The following is a 20,759-nucleotide window of genomic DNA, read 5'->3' on the forward strand; positions in this document are numbered from 1 at the left end:
AAGAACAAGAACAAAAAGCTGCCAAATGTCTCATTTATTTATTTAAAAATACAAATTCAACTTATAGAATATAAAGTTTATCATAGCAGAAAAGTTTGATTTTTTTTCTCAAAATCAATTTTTGCTTTTCTAAAAACTTTTTTTTTTTAGAAAAACAAGTTAGTTTAACATTAAACCTTCATAAAAACATTATAGACATCAATGTTTACAGTCAGGCAACTAAAATATTCAATGTAAGGGTGGGGTCATCTAAGATAGCACAAGGGATAAACATGAAACATGAAAAATCAACTGAGTTTAGAGAAGAAGAAGAAAATGTGCAAGAGAATTTGATGAAGGTCACTCTCACCTTTGTCAAGGTTTGCTGAAACTACCTGTTTTCATGGATCAGTCTCTTAATAAACCATTTTGTGTCAGGAAATTTGTCAGATTGATAAATTCGAAGTACAAAAATTAATTAATAAAATAACAATAAAGTTTCATTTTAAAAGAACAAAATATTATATTTGACTTTAAGAAGCGTTGGTCATCAGATATGACGGTTACTGTGGGAGGGGTCTGTCACAACTGTTTACTGGGGTTATTTGGCTTCATTGTTGAGCCAAAACGACACATATGCCAGGACTAGAAGATATGAAACCCAAATCGTCTTCCTTAGTCTGGAGGGATTTAACTATTTTAGGATGCATTCATCCCAGATCTAAAGATGGAAAGTATTCCGTCTGTCTCCATGTTTCTGCTGAAAATGGTTGGAAATCTACACAACTGCATGTAATTCATGCCATTTTTATTTATGATGTATAAATGTACATGGCTAGTTCATAAAGGCAAAATCTGTGGGAGGAGAAGTCAAGTCACTGTAACAGCGTTTGTTTCAGCACAGCGTACTGATGGAGATTAAAGGGGGTTTGAAGAATGCCAGCTCTTCATGTCTGCAAATGCTGATTCTCCAGAGACTCCAGCTTCTTATTCATGTCTTCGAGTGAACATGTTAAAGAATTTCACAAAAGTTTATCCTTTTGGCCCAGAATAGAGCAAATCCACACCAAACAGACATATTCTCAACAGCATAAAAGAGGATCACCTACAGCAGCTTTGATTAGAGAACATGCCTCCTGTGTGCAGATACGTTTGTCATGACAGACCCAGTTATTTATGTTTCATTGATATTTGACCCAATTTTCAACCATGTACTGTTTGAGATGACCTTTTAAGACCCATCCTGATGAAAATGGTGTTTTGGGCTTTTTTAACCTCCTCTTGCAGGATTTCTCTGATGATGGAGGACAAACATCAAGAAAGTTAAGATTCTGATTATATTTTTTATTTAAATCATTGCGAATCAGGAGCAGACGAGAAAACGCAGTTTTAAAAAAGAGATTGTAGCTGTGTTGTAAAAAATACGCAAGGCGGGCAAGCTCTTAGCAATGGGTAGGGGAAGGGGCGGGGGGGGTTTGCTCCGCTTCACAACTCAGAAGTGATTTCTGCAGAAACTATGTCCTCGAAACCGGCACAGGTTTTTGGGTTTTGGCTAAAAACTGCATAATTAAAAGACCACTGAGAACACTTTGAAAACAGATCAAAAGAAGATTGGAGTGGGTCTTAAAAAGATGCAACAATACAGTACATGCAATGACTCACATAAAACACACAAGGTTACCCCCATAGGCACAAAAACCAACCTGCAGGCTAACAATCAGCAACATCAGGCTTCCTTGTGAGACACTGATGCATGTGGATTGTCAAACACAAAGCTGTCAGAGCTCACTTTGACCCACACAGAGGAGATGCAACACAACCAGATAGGTGCAAAAAGGATATTTTTCTGAACCAGGTTGTTCAGCTTCTCTGTGACATGGTTCTGGAACATGATCATGTTCTCACACTGGCACATGCTTTCATCCGCTGGTTTATCTGTGGAGGGAAAAAAAGCACAAGATCTGGTCTCATGTCCGCTTTTTCTCTCATCTCCCTCCATGTCTAAATGTGGGCGAGTCAGAAAGGTCTGGATGAATTTCTGCGACAGCTCCTCAGTCCTGGCACCTTTCATCTCAGGTCCAGAAAGCACAGGGGAAGCTTTGATAGGATATGTTGACGTGCTGCGGTTGTGCAGAGTTTTGAGCAGTGATGGTTACAGAAGAATGCTGTCAGATCATCAATCAGGACAATGCTTCTGACAACAAAGAGGCTGATAAAATGTGGTCCAAAACAGGTTTGAAAATGGTATACTTCTTTAGAACTCAACCGAATCACATCTATAACAAACATTGTCATTTTCAGAGTGTGGGCTGTCATATTTAAAGAGTGGATGTTTTTTAAAATCTGACAAATAACCATCACTGACTGTTCAAAAACACAGAAAGCAAAAGTTCAAGTGTTGATCTGCCATTTTTTAAGGTAGTGATTGAGACAGGGGTCATGTCTCACTGGTCATCACAATCTGGTTATGAATGTGCGACTGAAGCACTCTGGTGCTTGGAAAGGTGCTAAAAAGCTCTTGGCCACTGGTCATGGACATGTCTATTAGGTCTCTAAATAATTTTGTTTACAGCTAAAGAAATGCTCTATCATCTAATAGGCATGAATTCATAAAGACCCACTGCACACAGGCGTTTAGATCTGTAGCAGACACTAGCCCCAGCTAGCTTTTCTTCAGCGGTCCCATAATGCCTTGCAAGTTGTAAACAAGCTGCCATTTTTTCTCAAAGAGGGACAGGATTAATGAAATGACATAACATTGTTGTTAACCTTTCAGTAAATCCCTTCAGGGGGCAGCACAACACAGGTGTTTCAGTAGAGATTTTAAAGCCAGATGGCCCTCCAGACACAACCCTGTACTTTATCCAGGATGGGCACAGGCACAGGGGGACCCAGATGTCGCTAGAGGAGACACGCCCGCTTGGGAAACCTGGCCAAACCTGGCGGAGCGCGACGCCATCTTGGTGAGGTCGTCGGCGTCCACATGACAATGCTTTCTAGTCTATGGTGGCATCTAAGTAGCTTTTATATAATTTATATATATATATATATATATATATATATATATATATATATATATACACACACACACACACACACACAAAACCTTAAAAGCTCAAACTTTAAGGAAAAATGCATAGTTGCAGGACTTATTACAAATTCAAAAATTATTACAAAGATTTTTTTAAAATAATTTCTAAATGTTTAGAAGTTTTAGACCTCTTTGACATGTGATTTAAATTATTTAGAAAAGCCCAACAATAAGTCAATAATAAGTCAATTATAATAATAATGATGATGATAATGATAATAATAATGGTAATAATAATAATAATAAATAATAAATTATAAATGAATAATAAGTCAACAAAAAGTCCAAAAGTTAACAATAGATTTACTCGGAAAATAAGAAAACCAATAGATCTACCCTACTGATTCATTGGAGTGATCAATTTGGTGTAACACAGAAGGTATGGTGCTGGGTTTCAAGCAAATCAAAGTGTGTTTCCTCTAAATGTTTTGAACATAGCCAGACTGTATTGCTAGTTGGTAACCACAGTCATCTATCTGGGTTAGCTCTTTTGATTGCTAAGGCCCACTTTTTCCTTAAGTCTGAATCCATTGGAAACCTGCAAGAAAAGTTCAGTCTCTGAGTCAGAAAATTATAAAGCTATATTACTGTAATAGCCTAGTCCTAGTATACTGTGTATAGGTTTAACAAAATAAAGTTTACATTTCTGTTGACAGCAAATTATATGTACATCATGCAGCAGGTTGATAATAGCTCTGCAGCATCATGCTTGTCAACATGTGTACTATTAATGAAGCCCCTGCAGCATTAAAAGAAAAGAATTATAGTACTTACCTGTCAAATGTTGTGCCTTCCTCCTTCATGGCCTAATTTCTCAGATGTTGGCAGTTGAAACCCACACAATGAACTGGCATTTTGCAAAAAATGTGTGCACGTGCATGCACTGCAGCAGTGACTTGACCTCACCAAAATGGCGGTGCTCTCCTCCCATGGGGAATTACATAATGTCTCCTCTAGCGATATAACTCATTGGCCCTGCCTGTGACTACATAGGCAGTAGCGTGAGGGGTCTCTTCCAAGGACCAACAATGGATGCAGCTCATTGTGCCCCCTGGGAAACAAACCCTGGTTTCCCATGTGCCAGTCCTGCACCCAGCCAACTGAGCTCTTCAGCCGCCAATTTAATAGCATAAAGAGTCTTTTAAAAGGTGAATTAATGGGGGGTTTGAGTTGAAAGACAAAAAAAAAACTTGCTGTTCTTAATCTTCTGAATGAATTCAACGTTCATACATGAAGTTGCTTAATTATGTTGGATTGTTGTTTTACTGCAATGTTTCTGAGACCTTCTGACTCCAGTAGGTTTCAGTAGAAATGTTTGCTACTTCTTTGAATGTACAACTTTGTAACTACTAGCTGTCTGTGAAAATAAATAAATAAATAAATAAATAAATAAATAAATCAATCAATCAATCAATCAATCAATCAATCAATCAATCAATCAATCAATCAAACAATTGTAGAATTGCAATCATTGGTAAATGTTCTCGCCTCATGCCGAAAAGGCCCCGGTTCAAATCCCAGCTGGGTTCTATCTGAGTGGAGTTTGCATGATCTGTTTGCACATGTGTGGATTCCTCCCAAAGACATAAACCTGCTTCATTAGTTTACTGGTGTCCCTAAATTGTCCTGGAGTTGTGAATGTGTGGCCCTGCACCAGACTGGCAACCTGTTCAGGGTGTACCCCATCTCTGGCCAACAGTGTCTGGGTTGGCCCCAGCAACCCTCTTCATCATTTACCTTTACACATCCTGGACTTGAGCTTTTGGGTAATTTCTCCCATCTTCTCAAAGCTCTCAGCATAGTAGAGGTACATCTCATTAGGCTCTGATGCGATCTCTCTTAGCTCCTGTTCAATGGCTTTGCCGATACCCAGAGCATATATTGTGATCCCTGAAAGTTACAGAAAACAAGCTGATGATGAACAATTGCAGCACACACACTTTCTGAGAGCCTGTTGCCTGATGGGAAGTCAGGAGAAATGAGGAGAGGCACCTGAGCTTTTAGCTTTACTGGCCCATTCAGAAACATCATCCTGTGACCTTCCATCAGTGAACACGATGGTGACTTGCTGCGTGTTTGGCCTGCCTCCTTCCCTGGATGAAAAGCTGGACTCGAACATGTGACGTAAGGCTGAGCCGGTTCGGGAGCCCCTCCCCATGTACTGCATTCGACCCACAGCCTGCTTAATGCTGTCCCCCGTAACGTACTGACCCAGGGTGAACTCTGTGCGCACCTTGGTGGAGTACTGGATGAGGCCTACATGAGTCCCGGTCCTGGAGATGTCCAGAGAGTCCACAATGCTGTTCACAAACTGCTTCACCAACTCGAAATTGGCAGGACCCAGACTCTTGGAGCCGTCGATCACAAAGACCAAATCCATGACTCCATCGTGACACTCTGGTTCTGTCAGGAGCCAGGACAAGGGACATTTGAGTTCATGCATTTGAATTTCAAGAAGCGCTACCACTAGTACATGCTCTCTTACTTTTACAGCTCCTTTTATCTTCAGCCAGGATGAATCCCTCAAAACATTTGCACATGTAGGAGCTGCCGTTGGCCACACACTGATGCTCACAGCCGTGCTCCAGTGTTTGACACACGTCCACACCTGAGGAAACTGTCTTATTTACACATGTCAAAGAGCTCTATCCGTCACAAAACTGCAGAAAAAGAGGCTCCAAGCACAAAGATCAGAACAAAATATGAATAGTGTTAATCACAAATACAGAATTCCCCCTTCATCTATCTGAGCCTGGGAATTAACACTGACCTTCTAGCTCAGAGGTCGGCAACCTGGGGCTCCGGTGCCGCATCCCTGTGCTGCGGCTCTCTGTGTTTTGTGAAATAACTATAATGTTCTAAGATTGTCATGGAAAACCATCTGGATGTTTCTAGCGGGCAGAAGGAGGAGAGCAGCGTGAACGCGCGGAGGAGGCGTGTGAACGTGGATCAGAGTCTGTTATGGGATGGAAAGTTCTTCTAAAAAGACAGTACATGTTGAATGAGAAGTGAATAAAAGCCTCATCATGCAGGACCGCTCTGGGTTGTCTGTCGATCAGCTGTTGTATTTTTGTGAGCAGGTCTGAACCAGGGGGGTATTCCAAAAAGCAGGTTATGCTAGTTACCACGGTAAGTTAGAGGCTAAGGAAGTGGATAACCTCAGCTTTGGGTTCCAAAAAAGGAGGTATGTTTCAGGGTATGTCAAGTTGCCATAGCAACTCATGCTCTGAACATAACCTGGTCTGGATCAGGTTTAGTTGAAGGTTAGTTTGTTTTCAGAGAAGTGAAGCAGCATGGCGTGTCCATTTGAAAATGATTTAGTGGATGAAGAAGCTCAGATAATACTTTTTCCACCGTGAGAGGCTGATAAGACCACATATGGATGTTGGAAAAATAAACTTTTTACTTTGATCAAATTACTTATTTGCTTCGGTTAAGATAAATAATTTTTTTGAGTTCAGTCAATCTAAAAATAACACGTAGTTTTCAGACATTTATTTTACTTTCATTCAAATTAATTCAATTAAGTAGGTGCAACTTTGGTGCTGCTGTGATTCATTTTAACGATAATAAAATGAGAATATCTGTGCAATAAATTAAGATGGAAAAACATTTAATTGAATTGGAGTAAAATGACAGTTAGATATATATGTAAATTTGAGTAATAAACAATTATTGAGTTGGATAGACATTAAGAAATAAGGTAGAATAAATTTAACTCAAATACTTGTTACCACTTGAATCAATTCATTTAAGGTTAAGGTATATATGTATATATATATATATATGTATATATGTATATATGTATATATATATATGTATATATATGTATATATATATATATGTATATATATATATATATATATATATATATATATATATAGAATATATATATATATATATAGAATATATATAGAATATATATATATATAGAAGAAGATATATATATATATATATATATATATATATATATATATATATATATATATATATATATATATATATATATATATATATATATATATATATATATATATATATATATATATATATATATATATATATATATATATATATATATATATATATATATATATATATATCCTGATGGAAAGTGGGCTGCTGGAACAACACGGAAATGGACTAGATGTGAGAACAAGGTTCTGTTAGAATGCTACTAATCAAGCAATCCCACCCAGAAGGGTGATATGCAGAGAATGTGGAATGAATGGATGCTTTGAAACCCACAATCAGTATGGCAAACTTCCAAACAACTAGCAGTCCAATGTTCTAACATCCACAAACGGCAACTCCAACTGCATTGAAGCGGCACAATACAATTGCAATACCACCATGGGGGAGCCAGAACAGCAGGTCAGAGAGGAGGCTTTACCACACTCCCACTCTGAGCTCGGGTACACAGCCCCAACAACCACAGATATGCTTAGTAAGGCAGCAACTGACCTGAAAAACAAGATCATGTCTGGAATCAACACTAGGCAACCCTGACACCAGCTACAACAGTTAAGTGATGTACCACCTGAAAGTCTCCTGGAAGCTGTGAATGAAGCATTGAGGGCAATTCCTACCACAACAATCACAGAAACCAATGAAATAGTTTACACTTCAGCAGCAGTGATTCTTGAGATCCTTGGCTATAAGAGCAACCATGGGAGAAAACAAAACCCACCACGGAAGCAACAGCTAGAGGCCAAAATCAAGGCAACTCAGAAGGATGTGAGTAAGCTGACAGAGGCTCAAAGAGGTACAATGAGGAAGCAAGTACCTAAGAGATACAGCCAGATGCTAATACCTGAAATACTGGAAACTGCCGAACAAGGGCTCTTAGCCCTCAGCAGCCGCCTAAAGAGGTACACAAGAGACAATGAAGCCAGACGGATAAACAGGCTGTTCGCAACTCAGCCTGCCAGCCTACGCTCAGTGGCAGGGTCAAAACAGCCGAGCAGACCCACCAAGAAACTGAACAGTACTGGAAAAGTATGTGGGAGAAAGACACAGCACATAACAGCAATGCCCAGTGGCTGGTCTCACTGAAAAAGAAAATAGCAACCTCCCTGAACAGAATCCAGTAGCCATCCCAGTGGCAGACATCCAAGATAGAGTCTCAGGTATGAAGAACTGGACAGCCCCAGGCCCTGACATCATTCCTACTGGCTAAAGAAACTCACCGCACTCCACGAGTGCCTGGCAGCACAAATGAACCAGCTGATAAGAGATGGGACTCACCCCGAATGGCTAACGGAAGGGCAAACGATCCTGATCCAGAAGGATCCCTCAAAGGGTGCGGTCCCATCCAACTACCGGCCAATAACCTGTCTGTCCACAACATGGAAGCTCATGTCAGGCATCATTGCAACCAAGATAAATAGACACACGGATCAATACATGAGCAACACACAGAAGGGCATTGGTAGAGACTCCAGAGGAGCCAAACACCAATCCTGGTTGACAAAAAAGTCGCTCAAGACTGCAGGTCAGGACACACCAACCTGTGCACAGCCTGGATTGTAGTGGATAAAGAACAGAGGAAAGCCGTTGTGGTGGATGTGGCAGTGCCAAGCGATGGGAACATCAGGAAGAAGGAACATGAGAAACTGGAGAAATACCAGGGACTCAGAGAAGAACTTGAGAAAGCATGGAAAGTGAAGGTGACAGTGGTGCCTGTGGTAATTGGAGCACTCGGGGCAGTAACCCCCAAGCTGGAGGAGTGGCTACAAAAGATACATGGAAAGACCTCAGATCTCTCAGTCCAGAAAAGCTCAGTGCTAGGAACAGCTAAGATACTACGCAGGACCCTCAAGCTCCCAGGCCTCTGGTAGAGGACCCGAGCTTGGAGGAGAACCACCCGCGGAGGGTGAGAGGGGCGTTTTTTATATATTTTATAATTTAATTGGAAATAAGATCAGAAACTAATGCATTCACTTTGTCCGTTCTTTTTCTCCAAGGAGAAACTCTTCCTTTTGCTGATTCAACCATATTATTTTTTTGATGGTCGTATAATCTTCAAACGCCGTCATTAAAATCCCCTACTCTGTCTCACTGAAGTATAGCGCTCTCTTTTTTTCTCCACGCGTTTCCATAATGACTCCGGACTTCGGCGATCCATTGAGAATGAGAAAACTTTATGTACTTGCCGTGCACGCGCATTACGCCCAGGGTTACCAAGTCGAGCATAATTACGCCAACTCATATCCGGTCTTTTGGAACCGACACACACAAAGTAAGCAAGTTCAGGCGGATTTCTGCCAGAGTTCAGGGTTTAAGTCAGGGTCGTTTAAACATGCTTTCTGGAATACCCCCAAGGAGCGGGTTGGAACCAGGCGAGCTGCTCGTCCCTGGAGCGGCTCTTCTGTGCTGGCGACTACGGTCGGGAAGCAGTAAACAGCAAAGGTTCATAAAAATAATTTGAAAAACAAAACAAAAAACTAACAGGCTAAGTATTAGGTTTAAAAAAATCTATATGTAGACATTTTCTAAGTAAAGTTGATAGTTTTATGTGACTATCAACCTGCGTCACCGCCACGACTCCCGCCGGCATGTAATCCCAACAATGTTCCCACCCAGGTAGGACAATGATGGGGAATTAAGAGAAAATTGAAGTTCCTGAAGAAAATAGGACATTTAATAGCACCTGAGCATATTTGTTTGCTTTCAACGACTTTACCAGTATGATGAGGAATTAGCAAACAACAAAGTCTCATATGTTGCAAGACTTTCCAGAATAAACACGCAGCATTTGCCCAAAAAACATCTTGATCCAGATGAGAAAAAAAGTTTGTTGACAAAAATCTATTGGAGAAGCGGATTAACTGCTGGTTGGTTGCGACATATTACGACATTTACTAGTTTTGTGGCCTCTCTGGAAATAGTTCTCAATGGAACCCATTAAATGACAGAGGATACAAAAAAATTAACACTTCTTCAGGAACTTTAGAAACGTGTAAAATTCACTGAAAACACAGGGTTTTCCTAAGGGTGCTGTGGCTCCCGTTGTTTTACTTTCTGTAGGAAACTGATCCAAATGGCTCTTTGAGTGATAAAGGTAGCCGACCCCTGAGCTAGCTGCTCCAAAATACATTCAGAATTAGGCAACATGCAAACTGCTGCACAGAGGACACACACAATAGTAGCTAAGGCTAAATAGGTTTTGCTAACTGTGCTTCAGATTCACAGTTTCTGTTTTTTATTCACAATCACTATCATCCTTCACATTTATACTGTTTTCTTAACAGCATCTGCTTCTGTTTCTTAGGGTGTATTCAGACTGGGAAAATCCCTCTTCCAGATCAAGTCGCTTAATTTGTTCCAGATCGAGTCCCAAACTTTGCGTTTGGTCTGTATTCAGACTGGCATCAAGCAGTCTATTCTGCTACAGACCAAAACTTGTAAACAAAACCACATGACTAAAGATCTCATCAGTCATTGGCCAGGAACTGTGAGGGCAGGTCAGAACAACAAGAGAAAGGCTGAATTCTTCCCCTACGTCTACGGCTTCTCCCAACATTTAGCACTCCAAACAGAGAGTTTGGAAAACTATATCAGAAGTCCCACCCGAAGCCCTAACTTCTAAAAAAAAAAAACTATATAGTGCACGACCATCTAGTGTCCTGGATTTTAAAAGCATTCCCATCATGCTCACTACTTTTTTTTTTTAACGGTGACTATGACGTCATTGATTTCACGAAGTGAAAATCTCATTGATATAAGCGTTTTGCAACCACCATTTATGATTCCACTGTATTCTAAAGAAGAAAATGTTGATATTTTATCAAAAAATACTTTTAAATACATTTTCTATGCAAAAATTGTTCAAAACCAATGCATTGTGGTCTATATTCGCCAATCTAGTGAACGTTGATGCACACTGGTTTTTCGTAGAGACTTCTGGGAGATTTCTAGGGCCCTTCGATTTTGGAATTGTAGATTCAAAAACGCACTACAAAATGGTGAGTGCACTATATAGTGTACCATATAGTGAGTAGAGAATGAATTCAGACAAAACCCCAGTGTCTTCAGGTTCAGACGTTACTCCAACTCAATGACGTTATCAACAGTCGCGGGTTAGCTATGTTGGTGCAGAGCTGCTAGCGCTCGGAAAATACATAACATCAGTTTTATAACTTTAGAAAGTCATGCTAAATCAAAAAGTTATTGCTAACATTTACATGTAAACTTCTGTGCATCAGAGCACAACCACGTGAAGAAAAGCCTTTCTCCTTCTGCAGCACAGAGCGATACCAAACATCCTTTTTTGGCTGGGTGGCTCGGTTGGTAAGGTGACAAACTACGATGCAGGATTCCAAGGTTCGATTCCCGGAGGGGAATAAGCTATGGTACTGGGGGGCAATTACCATATCAATGGCGAGCAGTTAACATCACCCAGTGGGGGTCCTTAGGCAAGGCCCTTAACACTACTGCCTCCCGAGCGCGGTTCAGCTGCAGCTCACCGCTCCCCCAGGGGATGGGTCAAATGCGGAGAAGAATTTCCCCATTGAGGGATGAATACAGTATAAATTTATTTTATTTTATTTATTTTAAAAACTATTTTGGACAACCCTACCAGTCCAAATGTATGATGTGATATTTATGCCAACACATTGCAAACAAAACTTTCTAAGTAGCAAATGAAAATATTAAATATTTGCTTTCAAAAATGTTTTCAAAAATATCACTTCTTACAAATGCCCCAACAATTGGAGGGGTAGAAAGAAGCTGTAGGGGTAGGGGAAGAATTTGGATTCGAGTTACAATTTTTCCCGGGACAGATAACTTAGTCAAACTTTATATTTCAATAAAGAATTTTCAACATCGGTAGCACTTTTTACTTGTAACTTTGGTAGACCGGAGGTATGCTGTAAGGCGGTTACTGCGAGGTAGACGTGCCGTGTGTGCTTTAACTCAGTGGATGCAGTGCTGATGAGACGTCAGGTATGACGGTACGCTGCTAAGTGTTATTGACATGTAAATTGTCGGGAAAACAGTGAAAGGACGTTAAAAGTTGTTTTAATGAACCTGCATTCATCCAACCACCTTTTTCTTTGCTGTGTCTCAACGTTGTGGTCTTATATCATTATTTTTAAGAGAATTCTGTTAGGAACTAGAAGGTAGCTTTAAGGATGATGTCACGGCAGCGCCTGTCTAGCGCGTGCCACCTAACGAGACACAGAAAAGCATTTTCAGCTGTGTTAAAATAAACGTTCCAACAAATAAACAGTTGAACTCTTTTTTTTTTCTCTGTTTCTGTTGGTTGACTTAAAGCGGACCAAATGTGCCTGAATACACCCTCAAAAATCCAGCAGCACATGATCTTAGTTTGGCACTCACTCTGGCACCTCTTTCCATCGGGTTGCAGCGAATATCCTCCTCTGCATTTGCACACACAGGAGTTCTCTGTGTTGACCGACTCCTGCTCACAGCCATGTTTCCCGTCAGCACAATGGTCTGTCTCTGCAGGAAGACAAACTTCACTTACTGTGGACGAGCATCTCCAGCAGGGATGGGGCTTTTTCAGTGCTTCCCCTTGATGCTCCAGTTTAGGATTATTAGGAGTTAGACAGTACAACGCCTGAAGGTCTGTCGTTTGACTATAAAAATCACAGTTCATATCTGCAGGCCTGCAATGTATACCCCAGGCTCCTATTTCAAGAGTGTCGGTTGCAGATCTTGGAAAAAGTCTTTCTTTGTTTTATAAATTAATCCAATAGAAAACCTACTCAAACATAACCATGTCCACTTACTTCTACAGGTCTTTCCATCAGGTCTGAGTGTGTATCCTTTCCTGCATTTACACACACAGCTGTCGTCAGTGCTCATGAACTCCTGCTCACATCCGTGACTGCCATCTGCACAGTGATCAATCTCTGCAGCAGAAAGATCCGAAATTACATATTTGAGTCACCGGCCAAGCTGGCCAGTAGAGAAAAAAATCTAAACATAGTTTTACCGGCCAAATTATTACCCTGTTTTACACAGAAAAAAACGTAACCGTTTAACTTCATACATTGATAATATGTTGAATGCAAACAGAGGAAGTCACAACATAATTAAAACATCAGTTCCAAAAATACTTTATTGTTTGTTTTTGATTTTTTTTCTTCCCAAAGAAACTTTTTCAAAGTAACTCTTCTATTGATTTCAAATTGAGGTCTTTGCTCTATGCTCATTCACACCATCAATTAAGTGTTTTATGTCAAATAACTGTAAAAAAAATGAATGGGCCAAAAATTTCTAATGGAAGAAATATTTTAAAATATACTAACGAAACTAATGCAAACTGGATATCCAAAGGAAGTCTTGAAATAATTACGGGATGGCCACTCAACCTACGGCTTGGTGGCCAAATTGTGGCAAAATGGGAAATTTGGCGATTTTCACATTTTGCCACAATATTGGAAAAGGAAACATTTTGTTTCGTCAACCTTTGACCTCGGGAAGAGGCCGCCATCTTGAATTAGTATTAGTATTAGCTACAAATGAAAACTCATCCTAGGGATTTTTGTTGATCGTTTCCTAACTTCTTGAAAATCACAGGGAAACAGCTGGGGAAAAATGCAGATAGAAGTTGTAGATCTGGACAAAAGCAAGCAGGAAGAGGTGAACCTTCCCTCTAAAATGATGCTTTACATCACTAAACATGCAACATGTACCACTTTCCTCCGCTGCTACATAGCCAGGTCGGTGAAGGCTTGTTAGCTGTTACCATGACAACGCATCACACCACGCATCAAATATTCTGTTTCTTGGGAAAAACGATTTAAACATGTTAAATAGCAAGACTAAAGTACTTGTATTGCATATCTATTTCTTTTGTAAGTGACCATGGTATAAGCAGGAAAATGCCCTTCAAGGTGTCCATTATCACAATCATTCATTTCTAATAATTGACATGTTGTATGGCATTATCACGTGTATTACCAATGTATATCAGCTATACATTGGTAATACACGATGACAGATGTTCTAGTTAGTCTGCGGTTGTCCACTTCATCCTCCAACAACTACGGTTATGAAGTTACCTCTCTTGTCCTCTTATGTTCTAGCCAGTGTATTCTTGTCTCTTTGCTGTTCTCTCTCACCAATAATTCTACAATTTAATCTGTGGGTCACTTGTATTGGCCATTGTTTTAACAAAATAAGATGGCCTCATAAAGATCTGGATTAAACTGGATTATATTAATCCGTTTTAATACTAATTTTTAGAATGACTTGAATCCTACCACTTATGTAATGGTAACGCTTTCTTTTAAAGTACAGTACTTACAGTGTACTTAAGTGGTATTTACATGGTACTTTTTATGGAATTTACTGGGTACTTACAGTGTGTTTACATGGTAGTAAATGCTGGGTATGTACACGTATTACCTTCCTGTATAGTGTATAGACACACTTGGTCTTCTGACCTTACCAAATGAGACAATGCTAACTTGGTGGTAAAGGTAAAGTAACTACATTGTAAAAACATATTCTGGCCTGATTACTTCTTGTAACATGTGGCACATTTAAAGAGAATAAGACAGCAGTGAAAACAACAATCTTTAATATGATACACTTCTGCAGCATATAAAATGTCATCACAATGACATTTGTATTAAGTTCTCAACAAAACAGTAAAAAAGAAGCATTCCAAATATTATTTATCTTTTCTTCCAGAGTTTTGTGTTGTTCCAGGAATGATTGGCATTAATGTACACTGTAAAGTACTGTAAACTGTAAAGTTTCTTTCTTGTTTGGAACAGCTTGAGAAAGCCTTTAAATTGTTCATTTATTCATTTACCTGAACTAACATGAAATTTAAAGGCATTTAGTGAAAACATGTCCACTTACTTCTACAGGTCTTTCCATCAGGTCTGAGTGTGTATCCTTTCCTGCATTTACACACACAGCTGTCGTCAGTGCTCATGAAGTCCTGCTCACATCCGTGACTGCCATCTGCACAGTGATCAATCTCTGGAAAAGAGCAAGAGCATTGCTGGCGATTACAAAAGCAGAAGCTTCACTGTTTCCTGATCCTGTTGCGGCGTAATGTATGTGCCCACTGATATGACATCATAACATAAGAGCCTCTCACTGCTGCAGGTCTTGCCGTCCAGGTTGAGGCTGTAGCCCTTCATGCATCTACAGACAAAGGACTCTGGAAGGCTGATGCAGCTGTGCTCACAGCCATGGATCCCCAGGTCACAGTAGTCGATCCCTGACCAGAGGAAGTGGCTTTTTAATTACGAATAATGATTTCAAAGTGAACAAGAACTGGGGGAGCACGGAGAGCCTTTTCCTAAATTAGGAGGCCAAGACATCACTAACTTTACAACTGGAAACCTAATCATGTCCCACTAAGTGATCCCCACTCAGTAAAATTATATTTACATCCAAATTGCCCCTCACCTGTGTTGTTATGTGTTTAAAAAAAAGAAGAAATAGAGGAAGGAAAGTATAAAACACAACACTACTGTTGCAAGTCTTTCCATCCACAGTGAGCTCATATCCTGGACGACAGCGGCATTCGTGGCCGTCAGGCAGGTTTGCACAGATTTGCTCACAGCCGTGATCCACCTCAGCGCACATGTCTTCAGCTGCAGACAGACGACAGTGAGGAGAATCATCATCAAAGCCCAGAAGAACAGCAGGAGCAGACCGGCCGCTCAGTCGCACAGGAAAAGACCTCCATGACGTGCTGTTCATCCTTCACAAAGACTTCAAACAAAATCTGTTTACCCTTCATTATTATGAGATTTTAGCTACCTAAAAATGTTTAACATATTTATCATATACTAAACAAATTGTTCATGTATATAAATAGTAACTAATAAATAAATTTATATTTAATAATAGTATATAAATGTATGTTTTCTGTTTATTGAGTTATGGTCATGTCCCACAGCAGGTCTGGACTGCAAGGATCAGTTTGTTTTGCAATTCTTCTTTCTGTCTTTGCTGTTGAGCAAAAATGTCGCCTCTACCACATACTCAAAAACTAACCATTATTTGCAGAAATAATAATAATAGAGTACCCTGGGAAAATGAATTTTTGGGCATAGTGAACGCCCCCCACCCCCCAAACAAAAAAAAAGATGACATCACAGCAGCAGAAACCATCAATGAAGTACATGGGGCCAAAATCACTTGTGGGGCTCAATGTTTTGCAGTGTTTTGTCCTACCAAAACCGAACGCACATGTTGGGGACATCCAAAAGAAGTCTGAAAAATTATTATGGGATGGCCACAGGTTTGGCAGTCATTCGAGTGTGACACTTTCACATTTACCCAAAATATGGAAAAAGAAAACTTTGTTTGAGCAATCTGCATGGAATTTCACAAACATGCTGCCAGCTTCAGTCCACCACCACGATCGAAGTTTTATTTAAAACCGAATTAAAAAAAGAAATCACCTTTACCTTATACAAATATCAACTCTTACTAGGGATTGTTATCTTTAACAATCTTTCTGATGAAGTGAAAGTGTCTTCTGCTGTGGAGCGTCCACAGGAAAGCAGAATTGGTGCAGCTCATTTCCTAAAACGCTCCTTCACCTTGGCATGTTTTGCCATCCGGGTTGATGCTGAAGCCCTTTCTGCACTTGCACCTGTATGAACCAGGGACGTTGATGCAGATGTGCTGACACTGATGGTCCACCACCTCGCACAGCTCTGACCCTAATGGAGGTACAAACGTTCCCGTTCAGACACCAAGAAACATGCCGAATAACTGTCGAAGGGAGGCGCCGCTGAGGTCTGTTACCTCCACATAGTTTGGACTGGAAGACCGAGATCAGACTTTCTATCTGGCTAAAGTTGGCCACCAGGTGGACATGCTCTGAGTGAGGCTCACTCCCTATGGTCTTCAGGATCTTCATGTCCACCCGGCCAACTCCAATAGCAAAGATTTGGATGCCAGCCTTTCTCGCTTCAGCTGCAACCTCCTTCACCGTGTCCTGAGGTCTCCCATCCGTCACAATCATAGCGATTCGTGGAATGTGCATGTTCAGAGGCCGGGCTCCATGGTCCTCAGTGAAGGCCGTCTCCATGGTGTACTGGATGGCCAAACCGGTCATGGTTCCTGTGGCGAGGTGCTCCATGTTCTTCACAGCCTGCTCCACCTCCGCTCTGCTGCCGTACGTGTTGAGGGAGAACTCTGGCTGAACCACGCTGCCGTACTGCAGCAGGCCGACGCGGGTGGCATCATGGCCAATGTCAAGGAACTGCAGCAGGTTAATGATGAAGGTCTTGACCTTCTCGTAATCGTTGGAGCGGATGCTTCTAGAGCTGTCAATGACAAAGACGAAATCCAGCGGGATGGCTTTGCAGGGATTCTCTGCAACCAAAAGGAAGTTTGTTATGTTTTCAAAGACTGAAGGAACAAAATGTTCATGAAGTTTGGTGAGCAGTGAGTCACATACCCACTGCACCGCTATGGAGTGCTGTGTCATTTGCCCCTGGGGCACTTCTGGGGTCATGTCTGTCCATCTGCATGGAGTTAGACCACAGCAGGCAGAGAACGCTGAGGGCCACACACCTCATTCTGATGAGAGGGGACAGCTGCAGCACAGGAGCACAAACACAAGAGCTGATGCAGAAAAAAAAACACTGACCAAAACAGTCCAAGACAAAAACACGGAGCAGGATTTCTCTGTTCCTGGAGAGAGAATTGACTCAAAGCAAACGACTATCCCAGCCTGCAGCTGTGAATCTATTGTACAGGGATCAAGGTCATAGAATAAACCTGGAATGATGGATTAAGCTTCAGATAAACCAATCATGTTCTATATGTGTGCATTGTGACACAACGTTGCAAGTCCTCTGCCATCAGCAGAGAAACTCAGCTTCTTCCTCTGGTTTCACGATTCCAGAACTACACCCCCACGCCGCCTTGGTAACATCCTTAACATCCTTAACATCGCATGCTGGCCAGACAGTCTAAAATAGGTATAAACTCTTCACTTCATTCCCATTCTTCACGCCTGTTGATGTAAATATGCATCAAACCACTTTGGCTCCAAAATTCGAATAATTCCTCATAGTTTGTTCTCTTCATAACATGATATCCCCTTTGTTACGCAGCTGACAGTGTCCATCATGATGGGGTATTACTTCAATCATATTCTTGCTAGCTTGGTCAAGTTCTAAACCTGCCAGTGGCCGTCAGAATCCTCAGTGCGGGCTGTGGTCCACTCCAAGCCACCATTAAAGTCTTGTGAAAGTGGAGGAACTTCCTAACTTTGATCCATTTTCTTTAGAGCGAAAATCTGAGCATGTCCCACATTTATGCTCCAGCCTGTTTGTCTGTAACTATGTCAATGTCCAAGGCGTCTGTTCAGATCCGTTTCTAATCATTCAATATCAGGCCAAAAAACAAAGAAACAAAACAACCAGACAGCATTTAGGATGAGCCTTCAACATGAACAGAAAACCAGGAGCTGATGGAGGTGAAACACAGATAAACAACTGTTGGAAGAAGAGAGGAGGATTTTCATTTGAAAGAAGAGTGCAGGAAAGGAGAAACATTCGACTTTTATTACATTTAATATAGATCATAGTCACCCCATTCACTAAAAGGCCAGCAGATTTAGTCTTTCTGATGTTTGATGCTCTTTTTTTTAGTGTTTTTAAAGAGTTAATTTGTTGTTGTTTTTGTCATCCTGGTTTGTTTTTTAAAGTCTTGTTTCTATCAGGACTTTGCACGCTGGAGTGTTGCAGGTTATAAACTGAACTCATATCAGCCATTAAAAACAGAAACACTTTTGGAAAAAAAAAATTTATGTAAGTTTTATAAACTTTACTTATACCTTCCAGTATATGTTGAGTATTTGAATTCAGTGAAACATATTATGGCAAAGAGAAAGTTTATTATATTGTTCAGTCAGAATGCATCTCTGATTAAAATAATTTGGTAATCTTCTCGCGGATTTAACCAGAATTCATTGTATCAAAGTGACCATTTGTCTGAAAGAATTAGAACTGTTTTACTCCTATATTTAGGAAAAGTAACTTAAAATTCCCCAGTGTAACATTTAAACAATTAAATTCTTTCCCAAAAATTTGAGCAGTTTTAACGAATGTGTTGCTGTAATTTATGTTAGTTTAACTAAAGTGTTCTTCTTCTTAGTAAAGATTATGTTTCTTCTTTGAACCTTATTGAATTATTTTAGTATTTTAATTCTTCGACATGTTGAATTTACTTAATACTCTTGTCACTTTGCTGCCACGACTGAGTGGAGGGTCTCATTCTATTGACAGCAGCAGAGACGCATCCACCTGTGCTGTGCTCGTCTTCTGGTGAGCTACGTTTGGCGTTTTGAGCTGTTTCTGTTTGTGATGTGGGACCAATGATGAGGTCATTGAAGGGTTAAGCACAAAATGCATATGTATTACTGCTGAACACCACATAAAACCTACGTTTACGGAATTTAATTGAAGATGTTGTGAACTGAGGCGTTTGTCTGAAAGCAAAGCAAGTTAAACTATTTCAGCTTTTTCTTTTTTACAGAGACAAAACTGAGAAGCTCTGCTTTCAAGTTGCAAGGTCAGTTTGCCTTAAGCATGTTTTTACATTCTAATATTGAATTTTCACATTTCATCCAAGTTATTTGAGGTGTTGTAAAGGCTCTTTAGGAAAGCAAATTTTATTCCACAGTACGTATGGTACATTTCTCTTTTAGCGCAGAGTCTGTTTTAAAGATGAGAGCTGGGATTTTCCATGTTATCGTCTCATGAAGTCAGCCAGCACAGCCTAGAGGAGCCTGTGGATTTTTGCCGCATAGGTGGGTTAACGTGATTTAGGAGAAGCTGAAAGGTACTGCAGATGGTTTCCTGATCCAGTTCCTATGAGGGCCATTGCTCACCTGTCACTCTCAAACTTTTGTTTTCAAAAAGACAGGTTTTATTTCACTGACAGGAAAAACGAGGCACCAGCACCATAGAAAGTGTCTAAAACGTCCAGATGTGCAGATAAAGCTGGATCAGAGGAGACCTGAACACAGCATAGCATTCTCACACTTTTCTCTGGAAGCTGCAGAGGAAGCAAGTGGCATCCCTGAAGATTTCTGCACTGCAGACGGGGTGGTTTTATGAGTCAAACCAATCGGTTTGGACTTTATTTTGAAAATTCCTTGCCCTCACCACAGAGGCACTTTCCTGAAAGCAATCCTGGATTTTTATTACAGTTTTAATAAAGAGTTACAAATCTATGTATTATTGGATGATAGTTTTAAACAAAAATGTTGATTAAAACAGTTAAAAAATAAAAAGTACTGAAGTTATTTTTTGAACCTCTGATGCTGGGAAAGGAGCAGATTGTTGACCAACAGCCTCAGTCAGTACAGCAAAAAAAATAATGAGAAATTTTACTCACCTTTTAAAGAAATGTCAGGTTTTCTGAAATAATCCCAGCAGTGAGTTGTGAGGAGCCGCAGCGGAAAACCTCGACCTCCTCTGTTAACGTCATAAACATACGTATATAGTGGCCATGTTTTTCTTTTTTCAGTATTGTACAGCCCCTTTACTCCATCCTCTTCAGGTCTGTTTACACCGGCTGACTCCTCCTGGTGGAAAAATCCCTCCAACATGAGTTTCCTTCATGTGCTTCACATCTTTCCTGATAAAAAGAACCAACCATGTTGAACTACCTCAGAAGAATAAAGAGGGACTGTATTAATATTATGCATTTTTAAGTACAG

General features: G+C 40.3%; 1 protein-coding gene across 1 annotated transcript; it reads right to left on the reverse strand.

The window, feature by feature from the left end:
- Positions 1–19: 19 nt before the first annotated feature.
- LOC101164835 (matrilin-2) lies at positions 20–20,571 on the reverse strand. The gene is made up of 14 exons (XM_011484895.4): positions 20,435–20,571; positions 17,484–17,622; positions 16,826–17,398; positions 16,618–16,740; positions 15,538–15,660; positions 15,159–15,281; positions 14,915–15,037; positions 12,829–12,951; positions 12,416–12,538; positions 5,556–5,678; positions 5,063–5,473; positions 4,808–4,960; positions 1,822–1,914; positions 20–982 (listed from the first exon to the last, which is right to left on the reverse strand). Exons 2-14 carry the CDS (start codon positions 17,602–17,604, stop codon positions 927–929), a joined length of 2,268 nt encoding a protein of 755 aa, XP_011483197.1. The 5' UTR covers positions 17,605–17,622; positions 20,435–20,571; the 3' UTR covers positions 20–926.
- Between the last annotated feature and the right edge of the window lie 188 nt (positions 20,572–20,759).

The sequence above is a fragment of the Oryzias latipes genome, chromosome 16 (genome assembly GCF_053564925.1).
Source record: "Oryzias latipes strain Hd-rR chromosome 16, Olatipes_Hd-rR_3.1".
In the NCBI taxonomy this organism is placed as follows: domain Eukaryota; kingdom Metazoa; phylum Chordata; class Actinopteri; order Beloniformes; family Adrianichthyidae; genus Oryzias; species Oryzias latipes.